Source organism: Equus asinus, chromosome 28 (genome assembly GCF_041296235.1).
Source record: "Equus asinus isolate D_3611 breed Donkey chromosome 28, EquAss-T2T_v2, whole genome shotgun sequence".
Classification (NCBI taxonomy): domain Eukaryota; kingdom Metazoa; phylum Chordata; class Mammalia; order Perissodactyla; family Equidae; genus Equus; species Equus asinus.
The window spans coordinates 44,385,267-44,407,771 of NC_091817.1; the positions used below are offsets into that span (position 1 = coordinate 44,385,267).

The 22,505-nt window shown below is 51.0% G+C and overlaps 1 protein-coding gene across 1 annotated transcript in view; it reads left to right on the plus strand.

Moving 5' to 3' along the window:
* PLCG2 (phospholipase C gamma 2) overlaps positions 1–22,505 on the plus strand; it is a 155,479-nt gene that overhangs the window by 109,470 nt on the left and 23,504 nt on the right. The window contains exons 19-27 of the mRNA XM_070500217.1: positions 990–1,109; positions 5,190–5,370; positions 6,830–6,901; positions 10,253–10,362; positions 11,635–11,731; positions 13,089–13,155; positions 14,935–15,092; positions 19,690–19,792; positions 21,271–21,480. Of these exons, the coding sequence (XP_070356318.1) occupies positions 990–1,109; positions 5,190–5,370; positions 6,830–6,901; positions 10,253–10,362; positions 11,635–11,731; positions 13,089–13,155; positions 14,935–15,092; positions 19,690–19,792; positions 21,271–21,480 (1,118 nt within the window). The remainder of the gene's footprint in view (positions 1–989; positions 1,110–5,189; positions 5,371–6,829; positions 6,902–10,252; positions 10,363–11,634; positions 11,732–13,088; positions 13,156–14,934; positions 15,093–19,689; positions 19,793–21,270; positions 21,481–22,505) is intronic.

Sequence of the window (22,505 nt, forward strand, 5' to 3'; positions counted from 1 at the left end):
GTCCAAATATCTACTCCCTGGTACTCTGGCCCCATTTTCTCTCTCTCTCCCTTCTCCTCTCCCTCCCTTTCTCCTTCTTTATCTTCCTGGTCCTCAGCTCTTGGGCTTTGATTTTTAGAGGTTAGTTTTGGCCTGGTGATGTCTTTCTGTTTGTCAAAGCTCGTTCCTGTTTGTTCTGAAAGCGAACAAGGAAAAAGTAAGGTTTCCCCTTCATTTTTTCTTTTCTCCCCAAAGCCCCAGTACGTAGTTGTATATCACAGTTGCAGGTCATTCTAGTTCTTCTCTGTGGGACGCTGCTACAGCATGGCCTGATAAGCAGTGTGTAGGTCCGGGCCCAGGATCCAAACCTGTGAACCCGGGGCCGCCAAAGCAGAACAGCGGACTTAACCACTATGCCGCTGGGCCGGCCCCTCCCCTTCATTTGTTTTATCCAGTGAAGGGATTACCAGTTATGTCTTGCAAAGGGATCACCAATTCTGGAAATAAAGAAACAATTTTTAAGCCGAAGGCTACTAAAATGCCATTTTGAGGAAGCCATACAACTTAAGGGCAGCTTTACTTTTGACTTTTCTTGTCTATATTCATGTGGATTGCCTTTTAAAATTTGCTATTCCACATCTTTAAAAGGAACCAAAGAACCCCTCTACAACTCTATGTTTCTGTGTTCTCTGCTCTGATTTTCTGGGACATCAGCAGTGACTGGGCCGCCCTCTGATGCTGGCCCTTCAGACCCGGTCCCGTGGCGGGGCTAAAGATAAGTCCATTTATTCTCTTGTGCTCCAAACAGACCCACTCCGTGACTCTTTCACCCAAGCTGCGTCTTGGTGGGCTCTTAAAAACTTGCCATCTTCAGAGGTGATTTTGGAGGGGAGCCCCATGTGTAGGTCCCATCGAGGTTTCTGGGGCCGCGTGTCAGGCATCCTCAGGGCCCATTGTTTCCTCCTCCGTGGTAGCCCCTCACTTGGCTGCTTCCTGGCCCTGTGCTGCAGGTGGTACTACGACGGGCTGAGCCGCGGAGAAGCAGAGGACATGCTGATGAGGGTTCCCCGGGACGGGGCCTTCCTGATCCGGAAGCGGGAAGGCACGGACTCCTACGCCATCACCTTCAGGTAAGTGCACGGACTGGAGCCCCCTGCACGCGCGCTCTGCAGCATGCAGCCAGTGAGTGGTGGAGCTGGCGTTCGGACCCCGGCAGTCCTGGCAGCCCAGATGGGTGATGATATAAACCTAGTTTCCTCCAGTCCGCACCTCCCAGCACTGCCAGTGGGAAGGCCATAGAGCCCAGCCATCTCTAGGACTGTGGTTCCCCACTTTAATTTGGCCCCGAGACACCTGATTTCTCCAATTTCCCCAGTGACGATGTTGGTGGGGGTTCAGACCCAATTCTTACTGTCCTTCCATCTCCCCTGCTCCAGGGTTTCCCTGGGTTTTCTTGGGGATGGTAATAGAATGCTGGCTACCATATATTTCGTTCCTAACTGTGTCCCAGGCACTGGGCTGCCTTTGTGGCCTCATCTGATCCAATCCTTCATTAGAGCCCATGAGGAGTAGATCCACCTATTACAAGTAAAGAAATGGAGGTCCAGAGAGGTTAAGTGATCTCTCTAGAGCCACACAACCTAGTCCTGGGCTGAGTCAGAATTTCAGACTTGAGCCTGTCCACCTCCAAGGCCTGTGCTCTTCCCTGTGAGGTCTGGAGCCAGAGGCACGTAGCCAGCTCAGGCCTGTGGATGTGTTTTGCTCAGTCTGCATGGTGATGTTAAAAACTGAGAAATTTCATTTGAAAATTCAGTCTGTTTCTTATGAAAAATGGGTGGAGGTGGAAGCTCTGGGCCTATGTTCCCGAGTGGTGACGGTGGTTGCCATCTGTGCAGGGGCCCTGGCGTGCCCATCTGCTCCTGTTCCTTCTGTTCCCATGCCCCTGGCCCATTCCTCTTGGTTACCCTGCCAGGCTGCCCACCGAGCATTTGTATTTGCCCTCCGCCTCCCCCCCCGAGTTATCCCTGAGCTGCTTCTTCCAGCTGGTGGTGATGGGCAGCATTGCTGCCATTGACTGAGGACCTACTGTGTGCTGGCTCTAGCCAGTGTGGCTCTTTTGTGCTGCCAACAGGGAGGCCCTGGGCTTCTTGGCATTGGGCCTTTGCTGTTTGCTTTTCCCCCCAAAGCTCCTAGCAGTAAAGTGAACACCTGCTGTGCCAGGTGCTGGACTGGGTGTTGGGGATCTGTCACTCAGTCAGGATGCTTTTGGATGCAAGTGACAGACACCAAACTCAGTGGCTGAGACACACACACAAAACGGTGGGGATTTATTGGCTACAAGCCAGGAGATGAAACAGGCTTCCAACACGCCTGGATCCAGCCTCACCTGAAGATCCTCAGGAGACCAGCTCTGTGTGTCTTGGTGTTACTCTCCATTGGCTTTGTTCTCAGGTGGCTTTACCCTGGGGTGCCAGGACAGTGTCCAGCAGAAAGGACGAGTCCTGTGAGGCACTCCCACTGGCCCCTGCTTGAGCCGGGTAACATGATTCTGAGTGGGCACCTTCAAGCTGGCGATGGGGTTGGGGTCACTTCACTGGAACCACGTGGATGAAGATGGGGGGTCCCCAGACTGATGCTCGATTTACATACACCCACCGATCTGCTTGTGCGTCTGTCCCCCCCACGAGGTAGGCACCCCTGAGAGCTGGAGGTTCTATTCTTTAGGAATCAGAAGATGTTCAGTGAGCACCTGCTGTGTGCCAGGCCCTGTGCTGGGCTCCAGAAATACCGGTGTGATAAAAACAGCTTGGTCCCTGCTCTCACGAGGCCAGCGGTCTGGTGGAATGAGAGTCGTCATATTACTCAGAAGCACTTCTTCCTCTTGGCCGGTTCCCTCTTACCTAGCATGGCTGGGAAACAGCAGGTGGTCAGTAAATGCTGGCTGCACGAGTCAGCGAAGAGGATGGTGTCTGCCATCCTTAGTCCAGCACGTGTGTCTCAGAGGAGGGGAGGGGAAGGCTGTTTCCATCATGCTGGGCTGTGAACTTCCCTGGCCTCCCCGCACTGCATGCCTGCTGGGGACCCTCAGTCACTGCCACAGTCACAGATGGCCTCCGCCTGCCCTGGACACACATACTTTCTCAAATCCACTCTGGTCAGGGTGTGGGGTGGGCATCGCTGTCCCTCGCTGAGAAGGGTTGCCTCTGGCGGGAGAATCAGGTGCATGAACAAATTGCTGTAATATTGTGCGATAAGTGCCACAGAGAGACTGGTCAGGCGGGGTGACAGAGGGTGACTAGGAGTTCCAGGAAATGGGGTGGGGGGTGCATTCCAGGCAGAGGGAGTGCACGGGTCTGGAGGCATTTGTCCCCCCACATATACTTGTGGCGGATCTCCCCGGTGCCAGGCGCTGTCCTAGGCTCTGGGAATGGGCACTGAACTTCTGGACAGGTTTCCACAGGAGGGGCGAGGCGTCTGCTTTCAAGTCCACGCACAGAGATGAAGTTGTTGCTGGTGTGATTGGTGGGAGGCGTCCCTCGGTGGGACGAGGGGCTAAGACAGGCTGTGGCATCCACTGACTGGTAGCGACACGCCCCGGGAGGCTGGAAAGCGCAGCTCAGACTCCAGCCTGTTCTCCTCTCTGCTTTTGATTCTTCTGTCTCCCAGGGAAGCTTGTTTTGTCTTGATTTTGGTTATATTCTCCCAACCATTTGTTTATTGAGTACCCTCTGGGTGCCGGACACATCGCAGACGGCTTACCCGGGGTTACTGACGGACGGCGGTCCTGACATTCCCCAGGAGCTGTGAATCCCCAAGGTGGGGATGAGGAAACTGAGGCTCAGAGAGGTTGCCGGAGGATGGAGCCAGCACCGGACCCACACTCTTAACCTCCACACCCCAGAACCTCCCTGCCCTGGGGAGCTTTTGTAAAAAGTTTAGAAATTAATTTTTAATTACATAAATATTTTCTTCTTATAAAAAATTAAGACACTGCAGTACAGGCTAAAGCCCCCTGTGGTCCTTCTCATCTCAGATCTTGTCCTGGTGGAAAACACAATTTCTAACTGATGTCTCCACCTAGACTTAAAAAATAATTTTATAGACATATATATATACACCTATGGAAAATATCCATTTTGTGGGTGGGTATTCCATTTCATTTCATCAAAATACAAATGGAATCATACTCTAGTTTCATTCTGCAACTTGTTTTTCTACTGAGCAGTATTTCTTTTCTTTTTTCCTTTTTTCAATAAATATTTAATTTAATAAAATATACTGCAGAGAAGCCACGGAAGCAGAAGTCTTCTAGCTTTTTTTTTTTTTAACAGGACTTTTTGAAGAAATGGCTTGACAGGATGTGTTTTTTTTAAAACAATAAAAAAATGTCTCTCAGGGGCAAAAGTTTTAAAAGATGCGTGGTTCCCCCATTGTAACTATGCTTTTAGACAGTTGTAAAAAGATGCTCTTGGCTGTAAAGTTAGGGTCAAAACTTATTTTCCCAAATGTTTCTGTTCTTGCTGATAAAAGCTAGTAAGACGGAGGAGTCCGTTCTGTTTTGGATTTTTTCTGCCTCGCTTCAAGTGGGTGAAGAGATAAAAGACTTTGTTTCCTTTTTGGAAAAAAAATTCTGTTGTTTCACTAGTTGGACCATTGAAGATAAGATTTAAGGATTTCAGGATCAAGGCCCAGAGTTCTAGAGTAGAGATTGGCAAATGTTTTCTATAAATATTTGAGGCCTTGCAGGCCAGCCGGATGGTCTCTGTGGCAACTACTCAGCTCTGCTGTTGTGGAGTGAAAACAGCCGCAGGCAATACGTAAATGGATGAGCGTGGCTGTTTCAATAAAACTTTATTTATAAAAATAAGTGGTGGGCCGGATTGGGCCTGTGGGCTGTAGTTTGCCAACCTTGGTCTGGACACTAGGATGTTCCCCAAGTCAAGTCATGTAATTGGGGAGGAGAGGAGAAGGGCAAGAGGGGCTGGCTGTTGAGTTGCTCAGCAGTATTTCTCTTCTGAGGTACGTGTTCTTCTGTATCCCTTTTGCAAAGATTGACGTCATTGCATTCCATAGGAAGGCTGTGCCCTGTTTATTCATCTGGTCCCCCAAGGCTGGATAGCTAGGTTGTTTCTAATTGGTGGCGTTTGTATAGCAGTTGTCTGGCTGCCACGATCTCAGCCTGTCAACCCCGTGTGGTCCTCCCCCTCCAGGGCCAGGGGCAAAGTGAAGCACTGTCGCATCAACAAGGACGGCCGGCACTTTGTGCTAGGGACCTCCGCCTACTTCGAGAGCCTCGTGGAGCTCGTCAGTTACTATGAGAAGCATGCGCTCTACCGAAAGATGAGGCTGCGCTACCCCGTGACTCCCGAGCTGCTGGAGCGCTACAATATGGTGGGTGGTTGACTCGCTCGTGATTTGGTGGAATAGCTTGTCTGAGGTTAGAATGCATCTGTTCCTTCATTCAGCAAACCTTTCTGGGGCATTTACCATGTGTCTGGTGCTGCTCTATGTCCTGGGGATACAAAATTGGACGTGGTGGACAAAGACCCTGGCCTCGTGCTGCTTGTAGTCTAATGTGGAGGAGACAGGCAATAAATGAGATGAATAAAAAATATACAGGGCATGTGTCAGATGGTGATAAGTGCTATAGAGAGAAACAAAACTGGGCAGGTGGATAAGTGAATGCAGAGTGATGGGGAAGGGGTTGCTGTTCTCAAGGGGAGGTCTGGGAAGACATCACTGGGAAGGAGCCATTTGAGCAGACACTAGGGGAGGTGAAGGAGTGAGCCATGCAGCCAGGTGGAAGAAGAAACAACAGCAAGTGCAAAGGTCCTGAGGTGAGGGCATGCCTGGAGGCAAGAGAAGCGGCCGGTGTGGCTGGAATTGAGTGAGCCAGGGTCAGGGTAGAACTAAATAAGGATGGGGATTAACAGGGGGCTGCTTGGTGTAGGCCATTGTGAGAGCCTCGCTTTTATTCTGAGCCATTGGAGGGTTCTGAGCAGACAAGAGACCTGATCTGATTACTATGTCTCAGTTCCCATCAGATATTTTCATTAGCGTGTTGGAAAGAGATTTACTGTGCACCAACCATGTGCCAAGAGCTGTTGTAGATACTGGGAGTGTGCCCTTGGGAAATTTAGGTTCAGGGGAGGGGAGCTGGATAACACACAGTCGCAGAAATAAGATGCCTTCGACAGTGTGAACTACGGTGGAGACGATCCAAGGGGATGGGGCCATAAGGGGTGGGCGCTACGTTAGATTGCGGTGGGGGAGGTCAGAGAAGACGACGGAGTGAATTGGCCCTGGGGAGCTGTGAAGGAAGCAGGTTCTAGGTTGGGGAGCAGCCGAGGTACACGCCCTGGGGTGACTGAGGGACCGAAAGCTGACCAGTGGGCCAGGAGCCCAGGGAGAGAGGCAGAGGCGGGCAGGACGGGTCTTCAGTGTGTGCTGGTAAATGTTTACCAGCTCTCTGCAGAAAGGAGCCCCAGTTTGTGGCATCTGCCAGTTTCCCTGGCGTGAATAGTTCCATGGGGGCCAGTTCCAAGCTACCGACGTGCCGTCATTGAACATGACGTCAGGAGGAGATATACAATGGGCTCGTGTGAGCAGTGAGCTGGCTCCAGCACACCACTGGGTCTCAGACTTTGTGTTTTCGCAAAGGAGCACAGTGCCTGGAACATAGTAGACCAGGATAGGGGCCTCTCTCATTTTAGGGTAAGGTTTCCAAGTTTTGGGGAACTTCTTTATAGCTCCGGTAGGAAACCACAAGGATGCCTGGAGCCCTTCTTATATGTAAGTGCTGTCCCGGGAGCGTGGATGGTTCTATTTATTTTTCTTTGTTCTTTTTCAGGAAAGAGATATAAACTCCCTCTATGACGTCAGCAGAATGTATGTGGATCCCAGCGAAATCAATCCTTCCATGGTACAGTACCGACCCTCCGAGTCAGGCTATTTCGTAGTCACTAGATTGACGTAGAGTCCAGCCCCCAGTTATAACAGGACAAGGAAACATTTTGGAAAACTTGGCCAAAAATTTTCTCTCTCTTTTTTTGTTTGGAGAAGAAATGGTGATTGACAAAACCACGTCTGGTTTCAGGGAAAAGGTTAATAGAATTCCATCCCAAAGCAAGCGTGCCTTGCTAAAATTTGAGGTTTGATGAACCACCTTTGGGCCAAACAGCTTCTAATTAAAAGTCTTTCAAATGTTTCTCGCTCGCTGACTGAGCCGGTGGTGTTTATAAATTCCGTTTGGTTCACTGACCTCCTTGCAGTGCGAACGCTATCTCGTATTCCCACCCCGGCGGTTGGGTAATTTCATGCAGGTAGACACGAATTTTGCTCTTTGCCTCCAGCTCTTCCTGGCTCTGGTTTCATCACAAATTTCGTTTGAGCCTGTGGAGGAAGAAGGATGGCGAATTTTCTGTTTGCGGGGGTGTCTTGCCCCCAATTAGTGTACAATTCTCACTTAGGGAGGGGCCCTGCTGGTGGGCTCTGTAGAAATTCAGAGATGAGTTTCTTTTTTTTTCGTTTTTAAGGTTACAGTCCTTGGCCAGTGCAGATCCCTTCGCGCAAGAAATGAAATCTTGAAAAGTTGTGGGCGAATGGAGCTGTTGGGAGGTGTTTTAGGGGACTTAGCATTATTAATAGCAAAAGCTCTTACTAGATGACGAATCCTTTGGTAATGAGAATGACAAGCCTCATGGCAGCGCGATGTCAGGGGAGGGTGGAGACTGTGGTAAACGGAGGAACAGGCACGCCATCTCCACAGCAGCCCCTCCCCATTAGCTGTCAATTGTTGCCTTTCCAGAGAGCAGGCTGGGTCTTCTGATTTCTTAAGAAAAGCCAATCATCTGGATGCTTTACGTGAAATCTCCCAATTTTTAAATCCTGGCAACTTACCCAAGTTGTGGAGAGAAATCTTCCTATACTAAGTGAGCCAATAAAACACAATTGCATGCTGAATTTGATTGCAAGCCACCAGGCTCTGGCGAGTGCCTCAAAATACAATCATTGCTGTTATGATTGAAAAGTGATGTAAAAATAAAAAAACTACTTTGAAAACAAGGAAAATGGTCAGTGCTAGTCTTGCCATCCTAACGTGGTGGCCATCTGCATTTTTGGATGGTCCATCCCTTCTGGTCTTTACCTGCATGGAGACATATTTGACAGTCTCCACCACCTGTGCCCGCCATTTTTATTCTGCTCTGTTCACTTGCCGCTGGGTCACACGTGCGTTTCTCCATCTCTCCTTTTCTTAATGACCATTTTTGTTGAACCTGGTAGGCCGAGTAATTTAGATGGAATACATGGACTGGAATTTCAACCAGAAAAAAATATTTTTAATGCTGCAGAGTATTCTAGGTGGCTGTGCCAGCTTAGCTATGTCCCCTTAACGGCCATTTGGGTCATTTCTAGTCCTTGCTCTTCTAGTTAACGCTAAATGAACTTCACACTTCAGGCTTTGGGCATCTTTTGCGTCATTTCCTCTGAATGAGTTCTTAGAAATGGAATGAGTGGATCGATAAGAATAGGTTACACATATGGGTGACCGTAAATCAAGCATTGTTCTAAGCCCTTGACGGCTCATTAATCCTCCCAGCAGCCCCATGCAGCAGGTACTATTTTCGTGCCCATTGTACAGATGAGGAAAACAGAGGTTGAGTCATTGCTGAGGTCACATAGCTAGGAAAATGTGGGGCTGGGCTTTAGACCCAGGCAGTCTGGCTCCGAGAGGTGTGCTTTTAGCTACTTTGCTGTGCCATATGCCAATTTGGTCATCTGACGGATGGCTTGTTTCTGTGTAGTTCATGGGGACCTGACATGAGGACCTCTCCTGCCAGCTGTCAGGCTGGAGACTTCCTCCTCGTGGAAGCCATTATATTGCATCCCTCTCTGCCACTGGTGGTCCCTTCCTTGTGGCCGTGGAGCCTGGCAGTGACCTCTAGCGTTTCATGGGGAAAGATGCGGTGTGGTCCTTGCGTCCAGCTTTGAAGCGGGATGCACAGGTGGAGCGGGCTGCAGGTGCAGGTGGGGGAGACCGTGGCAGGAGCTCTGAGTAGCCCCTGCTTGGAGGTTCCTAGGGCAGAGCTTGTAAAACCCAGGCTGTTTCTTATGGAACATCATAAAATGTACCAATAACTCACATTAATAGATTCATTTCTGCGCTCAGCTGCTTACCAGGGGTTGATCTTGGGCAAGGATGCTTCTCTCTCTGTACCTTAGTTTCCTCATCTATCAAATGGGCGTAGTAATACCACTACTTACCTGTTAGGGTCACAGTGAGGCGTAAAGGAGATACTGCAGATGAAAGGCCTAGAGCAGTGCTTTCACTAGAGTAAGCACTTAAGAAATGCTAGGTATTGTCATTTGCATCATTACATGCATTATCTTATTTAATAGTCCCAGCAACCCTGTGAAGTATGTAAAGTTTTGATTCCCGCTTCACAGATGGGGAAACTGAGCCTGAGAGAGCCTCAAGGTTATATAAAAGGAAGGAGCAGAGGAATAATTTGAATCCACAGGCTGGACTCCACAGCCCGTGCTCTGAGGAGCAGTTTTACTGCATTTCCTTGTAAAACCCCTGTTCCTGTTTCCTTGGGGAGGGGGGCCCTGCGGGGAGGGGAGGGGGAAGCTGCCCATCTAAAGAGGTTTGACAGTTTCAGAGTTTTCCCATTCATATTCGCTTGCTTTGTGCGTGTTCGTGGATTGATGCTTGCCAGGCAGCAGGCATTGAAGCAAATTCCTTCCAGAAAAATTTCATGCCACGTTCCGGCTTACTTATTTCTGCCAATGCAGAGACCCCCTTCTGGTGACTTTCCTGGGGGAGCACCTCAGTTTCAGTTACTCTTGCAAAGTGTCGGTGTCCTGCAGGAGTCCAGTTAGGGGACCTCTGGCTGGGTGGAAATAATTGGCGATGGCCAGGGATGGCGTTGATCTGGAACTTCCAACGTGAGCTTGGGCACTGAGGACTTCAGAGGTGTGGTCGTGGCTTAGTCTGAAAGGCATATCTTTTCTTTGTTGAGGAAACTGAGCGATATTGGGTGACTCTGAGGTGCCCTTGGCTCCCACCAGTCCAGTCCGCATCCCCACTCCCTGGTGACTTTTTGAGGCCACGGCTCCTTTGCAATGCCAGCCCTTCGCCAGCAGATGGCGCTGTAACCTCGGGCTGAAGCCGCCTGCTCCCTAATGAGAAAACCCGAGTGTGCCGGGGAATGCCGCCGCCGTCTCTGTTCCTGTCGCTCGCCTGACCTTTTCCTTCTTGTTTTCCCTGAAGCCTCAGAGAACCGTGAAAGCTCTGTATGACTACAAAGCCAAGCGAAGTGATGAGCTGAGCTTCTGCCGTGGCGCCCTCATCCACAACGTCTCCAAGGAGCCCGGGGGCTGGTAAGGCTGAGTGGGGGCTGGGCCGCTTGGTGGACGAGCTTGACTGGTCCCTTCGTGGTGGTGAGACCCCAGTGCTGGCTGACCTCTGACCCCTTTATCTGCCTTCTATACTGGCTTTGACCTGTTGTACCTTCTCTGGGAAGTGGCTCGATGCATGCTTTATATGGAAAAGTGGATAAACAAAAACAATAACGATTATTATATATCATATATCATCATATATCAGCTCACATCATATTATATGTTATTTTAATTATAATAGCAGCTACCATTTATTGAGGTCTTACTGTGTGCCAAGCCTTATGCTGATTGCTTTCATAGGCCAGCTAACCAAATCCTCCTTACAACCCGAGGATTTATGACTGTGGTTAGCCCCGCTTTACACATGGGGTGGCTGGGGCTTTCCATAGTCACACAGCCACTAAATAGCATACGCTCTTCCCATTGCACAAGCCTGGGCGTGATTTTACGTTCAAATTCTCCTGCTATTTCTAAGTCCTGTGCCCTATGCGGTGGCGCCATCCTGGAGTGAAGGAGGGTACGTTTTTAGGCCAGAGGCACAGGGATGTGCAAGGGTTTAGGTACATCTTCCACCTTTTCACATGGGAACAAAAATTTGCTGCCCATCCACAGGCCCCTGGGCAGGTGATTTTGTGGGATGATGTCTCCCTTGGAGGAATAAGAACTTGTTCATAACCATGAGCCCGGGTAGAGTTCAAGCGCCTCACAGGATCAGCCTCTCTTCTTCCCACAAGATAGCTGGACCTGACTTAGAAATCTGAATAGCAGCTCCAATTGAGCGCCTCTGCGTGTCAAGCGCTGTTTTCAACACTTGGTTTGAAATAACTCATTGAATCCACACAATGACCCTTTAAGATTGGTTCTGTTGCTCCCTGCATTTGACACACCAGGGAACTGAGGCACAGAGAGATGCAGTAACTTGTCCAGGGCCACACAGCAGGCTGAGATTTGAAGCCAGGCCTTCTGACTCCAGAGCCCACATTCTTAACCTCACTTAGGTGCTAGGTCCAGAGGTTTCCAAAGTTTATTAGGATCCTGTGAAGGGGAGGACTGTGACCTCCCTCCCCATCACTCATTGCTGATAAAAAAGCAGAGCATCCCTTTGAAGTGCTCCGTTGTCACAGATAATGACCACCTCCTCTGGGCCCTCGTCCGTGTGCGACTTCTCCCACCAGCAGCTGGGAGCTGGGAGCAGTGGTGGATTATTGACACGTGCAGTGCAGGCTCTCGGATGCCTCTGTTTTTGTCTAGGTGGAAAGGAGACTATGGGACCAGAATCCAGCAGTACTTTCCATCTAATTACGTCGAGGACATCTCAACAGCTGACGTGGAGGAGCTGGAAAAGCAGGTGAGTCTCTGTCACCACAGGGGGACCTGCCATCCTGTTCTTCGGGGAAGCCGCCTCGGTGGATCCCTTGTGCATGTACTGCCGTGTGGTCCCTGTGAAGCCCTGGGACAGGGACAACAGAGTGACATCGGGATTGTGCCCAGAGTTGTCAGGGGTGAAAATCACTGTGACCAGGCAGTCCTGTTGTAATCAGGCCATGCTGGGCTGGGAGGCTCTGCTTATGCGGGAGAAGCCCCTCTGGAGTGAAAATGGCCAAATGGCGACTTTGTCCTGTGCTTCAAGCAGCATGCATAGGAAACGCATTTTGTTTGGCCAGCCAGACTGCCAGAACGTGCTCGGCATGAGTAAGCAAGCAGGCCTAAGTGGAAGGTGAGCTGAGGCCCTCCTGGTGACGTGCCAAACCTGATGTCTGTGCCCCGCCTCCTCTTGCCCAGAAGGCTCAAAGAGCAGCTACTTTCAGTGTGACAGTGCTTCACCAAGGATGGCCTCTTTGTCATGAGGACTTTAATAAGGTCTTGTTAGAGCCCAAGAAATTTTCTAAGGGAGGCAGGGCAATCTGGGAAGGCTGCATGGAGGAAGGGGCATTTGAGCCTTATAAGTCCAGTTAGAGTTCAACAGCAGGAGACTAGCAGAAGGGAATTCCAGGTGGGAGGTACAGCCTGAGCAAAGGTGTGGTGATGGGAACGTGGTTGTGTTCATCGTGCTCGGTCGGAGGCAAATACTTGACCCCCTTGCTTTGTCTGTTCCGCATTGCCCTTACCCACACAGTCAGTGCTAGCCTAGTGGAGGGGTGGGGTAGTACAAGCAATGGGCCGACGCACAGTTCTGTCAGCTCTCTTGAGACCAACCTAGTCCCCATCTCACCTGGACCCTGGGATGGTTCAAATGTGCAGTGGCAGGTAGAGCTGGAAGGCCGACCAGGGCCGAGGAAAGCCTTAGAGCTAGATTGCAGAGCCTGGATGTTGCTCCCACAGGGCATGGGGAGCCACAGAAGGTTCTTGAGCTGGACTTTAGGAGGCCAAATAGTTTCATTTCATGATAATGTCAGAATAAAGGGTCTAGGATGTTTGTTTAAAGCAGACCCATGGAGAGCTTCAAATCCTGTTCTGGAATTCACAGGGCACATTTTCACCGACTGGAAACTGAAACGTGAACCTACGGCACCTGCTCGCTGCTAGGTCCCCAGCAGCAACATGCTTCATTATTTAGCTCTCTCCCGTGGACGTCTCCTGTAATGAAAATGCATTTTAAACAGGTCCGCAGGCGGCGTCTCTGCTAAACGGTGTGCCTTGGAAACCGGTTGTCTTTTTATTATTCCCGTTAAGGCTAACGTGAGTTATGTCTTGTTTCTTCACAGATTATTGAAGACAATCCCTTAGGGTCTCTCTGCAGAGGAATATTGGATCTCAACACCTATAACGTTGGTACGTGCACACGTGGTCTTAGCCTGCACTTCCACCCGGATCCCCCCAGCCTGGCTTCAGAACCTCCCCAGGCCGGGGGGGCGGCTGTCGCTGGGTCTAGTTTTGACATGGACGCTGGTTTGGCCCCCAGTGCTGTGCGGAAGCCGAGCATCGGGCCAGGCTGGTCAATGATTGCAATTTTGTTTCTGCTGTTCATATCTGTAAAGTGCCAAAACAGAATCTGGTGTATAACAAGTGCTAGATGAATGTTAGCTGTTCTTCCAGCATCATCCCGTCCTGTCAGGGACCCACCTGGGTTTCCTCTGCTATTGTAAGAGGAGTTGAGCTGTTGGCCGGGTTGCAATGCAGCATGGAGTTGGGAGTGTTCAGTTCTAAGCCCAGCCCTGCCTCCAAGTTGCTACGAGGCCCTGGGGCTGTCACTTCTCGGTGAATTGCAGCTTCCTGGCCACTCAGCTGGGCATCAGGAAACCTGGCCTGTTCACGTTGGAGTCCGGTGCAAGGAGGGGAGTGAAGGCATGGCCCGCACACAGGCTCATACAGCGGTGGCAGGGGCGTGATTGCATGGGGCTTCCTGGGCCTTAATGGTGCCTGCTATAAAGTGGGCACATGGAAGCTTCCATGGGAAGGGGCAGTGAGGGAGACGTTCTGGGCAAGAAGCCCCAGCAGCTCCCTTCGGTGAGCAGCCACTGTCTCCACAGCAGGCCTCCACGCTCCCTGCTGTCCATCAGCCCATTAGCCAGGGTAGGCAGGAGAGGGGTTCTTTGTTCCAGTTAACAGATGAGAAATCCAAGCCTGCAAGTGACCACAGGACCTGCCTGTGAGTTAACGGGCAAGCTGGGACTGGGGTATTCAGGGCTCGTGTCTTCACTTACGTCGCTCTTTCTTTTGTCTCTTGCACCGTGTTTGCAGAGCACAGGCACATGGCTCAGGGATGAGGAAGAAGGAGCTTGAGTCAGCTCTGCTTTGAGCCTCAGCTTTGCCGCTTTAGCCACGTGACCTTCCATGCATTACTTGCCCTCAGCTAGTCCCCGTTTCCTCTCCTGTAACATGGGTATCCCAAGAGTAGCACCCCCAAAACTCCTTGTGATAAGGAGCAGATAAGATACAATGCGTGTAATCTGCTTAGGACGTTGCCTGGTGTGTAGGAGCACAGCGATCTTAGCTACCGGTATTATTTGGCAGATAAAATTTTCCTCTGATGGGGACTAGGTTGGTCTCAAGAGAGCTGACAGAACTATTTGGCAGCCTAAATTTTCCTAAGGAAAATACTTCCTCTGCAGAGAGAATCTATTCTGTACCTCTCTCCTCACTTCTGGTGGCTGCCGGCAGTCCTGGTGGTCCTTGGCTCGTGCATTACTCCGATCTCAGCTCTGTCTTCCGTGGCCGTCTTCCCTGTGTCTGTGTCTCTGATTTCCCTCTCCTTTCTCTGAGAAGGACACTAGCTCTTGGATTTAGGGTGGACCTTGAGATCATCTCAAGATCTTTAGTTTCAGTACACCTGCAAAGACCCTATTTCCGTGGAAGCTTACATTCACAGAGCCCAGGGCTTAGGATGTGGACCTATCTTTTTGGAGAACACGTCTCACCCAGTTGTATACCTTAGGCAGTGGTGTGTGTCAAGAGGCCTGATACAAGGCAGACGTCCCAGTGGATGCTGACCATGACGACAGCAATGGCGGTTTGGTTGGGTGCATGAGAGAAGCGGCTTGGGCAGTGTGAAGTCTGGTCCTTGTGGCCTTCTAACAGGCTGAGTGGAACTTTTGTTGTTGTCTCTCAAAGTGAAAGCCCCACAGGGGAAAAACCAGAAGCCTTTCGTCTTCATCCTGGAGCCCAAGAAGCAGGGCGATCCTCCAGTGGAGTTTGCCACGGACAGGGTGGAGGAGCTCTTTGAGTGGTTTCAGAGCATCCGGGAGATCACCTGGAAGATCGACACCAAGGTAGGCATGCTGCTTACCTGGGCTCAGGTGGGCCTGGTACTCTCAGGCCTCTGGCACTCTGCTGAGGCTGTGGGTGGGCCTGGGCGGCAGGAGGAGCAGGCCAGGGGGCCACACGGAAATCAGGGAGGGGATGGAATGGGTTCAGACAATGGGAGCACCGTCATTATGCAGAGGAAAAGGGTGTTGGCAGTCCCCCGGGGGAGCTGGGTCTGGACTGAACCTTCCGAAGGCTCAGAGTATGTTCAGTGACACTCGATGTTTGGGGCCTGTCTGGCCCTGCATATCTTAACCAGAAAGTATTGCATTCCTCATTTTGAATGTTTTCTTGCTTCTAAAGATTGTTCAAAGGAGCCTTTCCACAGCAAGCATTCACTGGGGCCACCTCCCTGTACCTGTAGTCCAGGGCTCTGGGAATTCTGTACTCGACAAGACTCGGTTCTTTCCCTCCAGAAGTTTCTATTCTTGAGGAGGACTTTCCACTCTAGATGGGAATGAACTTTTCAGGCGGTATCCTGAATGCAGCCTTAGTGTTTGGCTGGAAGTGTTTTGAGGAGGGTGAGGTTCTGGGTGAGAATAGGAGGTTTAGAGTTAGGCACGCTGGAGTTCGCAGGCTGGTGGGGCTGGACCCTGGGCAAGTAACAGTGGTTCTCTGGGCCTCGGTTTCCTTGTCTGTAACCTGAGGAACCACATACCTGACTCACGAGATGAAGTGAACATGAAATGAGATGATGCGTGGAAAGTGCTAGGCCCACTGCCGGACACACAGAAAGGGCTCAGGTCATGACAGCACTTAATCATCATGTTGTCATCATACTAGGAGGACATGGGGAAGTATCAGGTGCCATTTGCTCTATCTTGTGGCCATAGAACTGGGAAGAAATTTCAGAGTTTCCCATGTACCCAGTTGCTTCTAAGGCAGATCTTGACCCAAAGGGCTCATCTTAAAGCTTTACCAGGACCTCTTGGGTCTCCCGGACTCTTGAGTCTCTCTCCTGCAAGGTACTTGGAGGGTCATCCACCAGTGGCCTGGTCTTCCCTTCCCTCTGGGGGCCTCAATCTGGGCCAGTCTCTGGTCACTGCAGGCCCCTTGACTCACCGTTTCAATACCCTGGAGTGAGGTCCTCTTGTTTAGTAGACTGTCTGCAAACGGCTGGTCAGATAGGCACCCTCCCTGGCAGGGCCTGCCCTTTCCCTGCCCCAGAATCTAGTCAGAGGCCTTGTATATGGGTCCTCGTTCTTCCCAAGGCTTGTCATACCATCACTAGTCACTTAGGATGAACCCTGAGCTTGTGGCCAACAAGGCTGTTCCCAATTTCCCTGATGGCACCATCTTATCTGCCCTCTTGTGCCTCTGATGCAGTACAGCTCCCAGGCACCGGGGGCGCCACTGTCCTGGGGTTCCTTTGAAGGATCCTTTCCCCCATCTTCTAGGTGTGTTCTCATTGCCGGTTGAATGGTTGTCATCATGATCTGTATGGCGCTGTTTGCCAGCTGTGACCCTCCTGAGCATATTTCAGCGTTTGTGATTCTGGACCCCTCTAGCTGAGAATGGAGAAAAACACTAGTGAGAAAGCTCTTAGCAACTGTTCCCCGTAGACTTTATTCTCAGGCACTCAAGCCTCCTCTGGAGTGGACCACGCATGGGGCTCAGAGGAGAGGGGGCATGGCGATGACCCCCTCGGCCTTGTGCCTCCTGGCCCTCTCCACTTCGCTTCATGGAGAAAAATGTAACTTCGCTAGAAGTCGTCCCGCCCTCCTCGCATGAAGCTTTCTGAGATTAAGCCTAGTTCTTCAAGGCTGCAATTCTCTCCCTTTGATCTACATTCCTCCGTAATTGGTTTTTACATCTGCTAAGATTTCATGAGAAAAAGATTTTTTTTAAGTCTTGTTATTACATGTGAAGGTTAAAAAACAAGAGTCAGCAATGTCGACCAAGTTGCTGCTCTGGGCACTGCCAGCTCTAGGAGGAGCTGGCGTGGGAACAAAGAAGGAAGCCCTGTCCTGCCTCTGGGAAACCAGCTTGAGATGAGCTCTCAGCTCACTGCCGGGGGCTCCTCACCAAGGCCTTACCCTTGTGCCCGTCCCTAAGCATCTGCTCTGGGCTCTGTAATTTTACGCCATATCTTCCTTCAGTCAAGGGCAAAAGACCAGTCATAAGATCCGTCTAATTAGTGAGTTTCTAGAGCCTGACCAATGAAGTGTGCTGTGACTTCAAATTCTGAGATGGCCCGATGGGCAGAGTCTGTAGGTCTGGAGACTGACTGTTCTACAGTTTTGAAGAAGCAACTGGTATTTCGTCTTGAGCTAATACTGTTTTCTGCTGAGGTTGGAAAAAAAAGTGACGCCCCATAACTTGTCATTGGTCTGTGCTTTGTGAGGCCAAAGTTCCATAATGTGACACAGGTGTGGCATGTCCCACCCCATCCTTGTTTGAAGCAATTCTGTTGTCATTAGAGGTGAGCTGTGTTGCTGGGGCTTCCTGTCCCCAGACAGCCCCAAGGTGGAAACTGTGCCCCAGGAATGCAAAGCCAAGTTGATACACGGACTAGGAGAAAATGCCTGAGGTTTCAAAGTAAGTAAGCTTCAGTCTGTCTGGCGGCATTATGCTGCCGACTGTCTGGCCGACATCTCTGCCTCTCGCTCTGTGCCCCTCCCAACCACAACAACCCCTTCTAGCCTGACCTCTGTGGCCTGCTTTGTACCCAAGGACGTTTAGAAAGTGTGGAAGGGGCTGGTGGAAGTTGGATGCGCATAGATGAGCTCCGGCAAATTTTGGAGGTTTACAGTTACCTTCAGGACTGTCCTGGTGATGTGGCCACGGCAGGAAGCCACAGAATAGGCTCGTTTGCCGGTCTTTGCAAAGGTCCCCGTTGGCCCCAGAACTCAGGTCAGCGCTCATGGGGGAAGGCGTTCTTACAGAAGAAATCGGGTGCCCACACCTGCTTATTTAAAGAGGGGACGTTCTCTTTCTTGCCCTAGAGGGGGCGTTTCCGGGGAAATCAGAGTGGCCCCCACTTGCTGGCCACATGCCTGGTGGAGCACGAAGGCCTCCTTGTTCAATTCTCCCAATAGCCCTCCCTGGGAGATGAGTACTCACGTTAGCCGCATTTTACAGTTGAGGAAACTGAGGCACAGAGAGATGGTATAACTTGCCCAGTTGACACAGCCAATAAATAGCATGGCCAGGTTTCGAAACCGTGTCTCTGATTTCAGTTCCCGTTATCGTAACCAGTGTGTCATGTAGCTCCTCTCAGCAAGTCACCACCTGTTACCTGAACACTTGCTACCCACAGGGCCCTGCTCCCAGGGGGACGTGTCTCAGTGGGGACACAGGTCTGGGCACTCGTGTTGAATGGCACCAATGTGAGACAGTTGCGTGAGGGACCGTGCAAGGCAGAGGCAGGGTGAGACAGCCCTCCGGAAAGTTTGAGGAAAGCAACTTCCCTTTTCAGGCCTGGCTAGAGTTATCCTGGAAGGCTTCCTGGAAGAGGGATTATTTGGGCAGGGTCCAGGATGAGGAGGGATCTGATGGACCGGCAGAGCAGAGAGGATGGGGCGTGTAGGGCGAGGAGCCAGGAGGTCATTGCTGTGGTTCAGAGGGACCCAGGATGAGAACTCTGGGGCATTTTAGAAAAATCTTCAAGACCTGGTGGCTGATGGTGCATAAGGGACAAAGCAGAGTGGTAACATGGGTGAGGCCCATTGCTTAAGCATCTGGTCTTGTCACTGACTTGCTGTGTAGCCTGGGATAAGCTGCTCCACCTCTCTGTGCTGCAAGTTCTTTGTCAGTGGAGCTATATTCTCCCTCTTGGGGGATGTGTGGGCTTAGATAAATGCACCTTAGATGAATCCATCAAGCACTCATGTGCGATGCCTGAAGCGAAGCAGCCCCCCAAATGGTGCATGTTATCATCTGCATATAATGTTCCCTCAAGGCTCCCCCTTGGCCAATGGGAGGATGCGAGTCAGAATTTGGCGAGGCCTGAGAGGGATGCCTGGTTTGGGGTGAAGTGAGATGCTCATCTTTACTCGGCTGGAGATCTGACAGGCCAGTGACTCCCAAGTCCATGGGATGTGGCCTGGGACCTGGAGAGCCCTCTGTGCAGGTCCATGGTGGGTGAAGTCCAAGGGGGAGGAGGCTATGCACGCTGCAGGGGCCAGCAGGCTCTGGCGAGGATGCCATGGTTGGTCTGCAGAGCCCACGAGGACGTGAGGGCACGGGCTTGGAGAACTGGGGCTTGACAGACTGTGGCAGTGTGGTTTTAGGGCAGGATACCAAGAGCAGAGGGTTAGGGAGAGAGGGTTGGTGACAAAGAGCCCTCACCCCCATCTGTTCTTGAGAGCTGTGACCAGGGACTGAGCTAGACGCCCATCCAGGGTGGAAACAACTTGGTCAAGAGTTTGAGCAGTAAGGGGAAGGAAAGGGGGGGGGGGCGCGGGGGAAGGGAAAAGATTCCACTCGGTTAGAGATCTGAGCATGCAGGTTGGCTGAGAGGGGACGCCGAGGGGAGGAGGACGCACGCCAGGTAAGCTGGGAGGCTGGGACTTCTCCGGTGCCGGCTTGAGCGCTGGAACTAAAGACACTGGCTCCCTGCAGGAGAACAACATGAAGTACTGGGAGAAGAACCAGTCGATCGCCATCGAGCTCTCGGACCTGGTCGTCTACTGCAAGCCAACCAGCAAGACCAAGGACAATCTAGGTACTGTCTCCCGGGACTCCGCCTCCTGACTTTGGTGAAAACGCTTGTTTCCTTTTGAGTCTGGCATCGTCAGAGGGCACAGTGAGCGTGGTTCCGGCTCATTCTTCGCTACCCTGAGTGGGAGCCTCCCCTTGAGTTTGTCCTCAGGATGGGGGTGCCAGTGAAACAGGCCCTTCTGGTACCTTCAAGAGGAAAACCCTCTTAGAAGGCAGATTCCTTTCCCACAACTGCTGTAACAAGTTACTACAAACTTGGTGGCTGAAAACATCATATGTTTATTATCTTATAGTCCTAGGGGCCAGAAGTCCGAAATCGGTGTCACTGGGCTGAAATTAAGGTGTTGGCAGGGCCCTGCTCCCTCCAGAGGTTCCAGGAGAGAATCTGTTCCTTGCTCTTCCAGCTTCTAGAGGCTGCAGGCATTCTGTGGCTTGTGGCCACGTCACTCCAGTCTCCACCTCTGTGGTCACATTGCCTTCTATGTAGTCAAATCTCTCTATTATAAGGACCCTGTGGTTACATTTAGGGCCCAGATAATCTCCCTACTTCAAGCCCCTTAATTTAATCACATCTGCAAAGTCCCTTTTGCCATATAAGGTCACACGGTCACAGGTTTCGGGGATCAGGACCTAGTTAACTTTGGGGGCCGTTATTCAGCTTGCCACAGAAGGATTCAAAAATGGATCTTCTGCCCAATTCTCCAAAGTAGCAAGTTGGATCTGATAATGATCCTGTTCATATTTTCTTCCCCCTTTCTTTGAGCCTTTTGAGCAACTCCTATCTTTGATCTCAAGAATCTGTGATTCCGGGAGGACCAGGGAAACAGTACTGAACTCCAGAGTTAGCGGTCCCTGAGAGGCTGCACCCCGGGCACCTCCGCATACCGGGGAAGATGCTGAAGCTCAGAATGGGACTGGGCCGGGCTCAACGTGTGTGTGGGCTGTCCCACCACGTTTGATGGGAAGGAGCAAATCCCATTCATTCTCCCCTTCGCCACACGGGCACCTGTCACATCCCTTCCTGTGGGCAGCTGATTCTCCCCCCACCAGCATGCTTGGTTCACTAGTCTTGTCTACAACATCTTTGATGAGGAAGCCAGATCTGTCATCTGTATTTCCCACTCCTAAGATCTCCTCCTGCCTGCTGACCCCTGAGGCCATTCCCCGCCCCCTTTCTGTGCTTGTGCCACTTTTGTGTTTTCTTGTACAAGGCTGTTAGTAGTTTTAAACAAAAAGTCAATTACGATAATCCTAGACTAAAAGGCTGTGGGAACCCTGGGCTCCCTTTTAATATGTGGGATCCCCGGAGGGCAGGAGCCCACAGCAGGACCAGTTATGGCAATATCATCATAACCACTCGAATGTCTTGTCCAAGAGGGAGATTCCTGGTTTCATTTTAAACCCGTGCATCCAGCCCTCACACCAAGCGTTGAGAAAATGCATGAGACACAGAATAAACGGCGACTCCCTCTCTGTGTGCAGAAAACCCCGACTTCCGAGAAATCCGCTCGTTTGTGGAGACGAAGGCAGACAGTGTCGTCAGACAGAAGCCCATTGATCTCCTGAAGTACAATCAAAAGGGCCTGACCCGCATTTACCCCAAGGGACAGAGGGTGGACTCCTCCAACTACGACCCCTTCCGCTTCTGGCTGTGTGGCTCCCAGATGGCGGCACTCAATTTCCAGACTGCAGGTAAAGGGGCACTGACTGTGGCCTGTAAATCTAAGATAACAGTGGCGTTATTCCAGGCATAGTCTGCTGGGGCCACCCATGTGACACGCTGTCCCAGAACGCATGATTTGTCTTAGGAACTCTCCAGGTTCAACCAGCATGCCCGAGTGAGGCCCATCAGTTGCCTGGCGTGATGAAGGGGACCGATGGGCACGCCTGTATTTGGCAGGCTCTGTGATGCCAAGTGACAGATGCTGACTCAGTCTGGCTTAAGAGAGAAAGGAAATGCATTAGCTCGTGTCATTTAAAGTCCAGGAGCTGACTCAGCTTCAGGCATAGCTGGATACAGGCATTCAGTGGCTGTCTTCAGCGCTCTCTCCTCTTCTCTGGGCCCATCCCTTTTTGAGGGCTTCATGCTCAGACCCTTTTTTCCGGAGATAGTCACATGCTGGGAAAAGCCAACATGCAAAACTTTTTTACGTGAATGGTCGCATAAATCACAGTGTTTTACACTTTAAGTCTCTTTTGGGGATCTAGTCGTCAGTAGTCTCCTTTATCTTATTTTTATGCCTGCATAGGATTCCACTGAGTGGAACCATACTTCACCAACTGGCCCCCTGCTGAGGCGTGTTCAGCTTGCTTCCCGTCATTCTCTAGTACAGACGGCACTGCCTTCTGTAGCCTTCTGTGAGCATCATTGCACAGATGTGAGAGTCCATCTGTGGGACAAAGTCCTCAGAAGTGTAGGGTGGGTCAAACAGCACTGGCATTTTGATCAACTTTGCCCCGACGAAAACCAGTGAACACCTGTATCCAGCTGTGCCTGAGTGAAGACACATAGCCAAACCACCCTCCGTAGAGATTGTGGGTGGGAATGCAAATTGGTGAAACATTTGAATACACCCTTTTTTGGCGTAACTTCACCAACTTGGTTTTTTTCAAACTTTTCAGTCTTTGCCCATCTGATAGGTGAAAATTGATTTCACATTGTGGTTACAGCTTCCCTCCTTATTGTAGCATTAACCAGTTTTCCACGTATTTAGGGA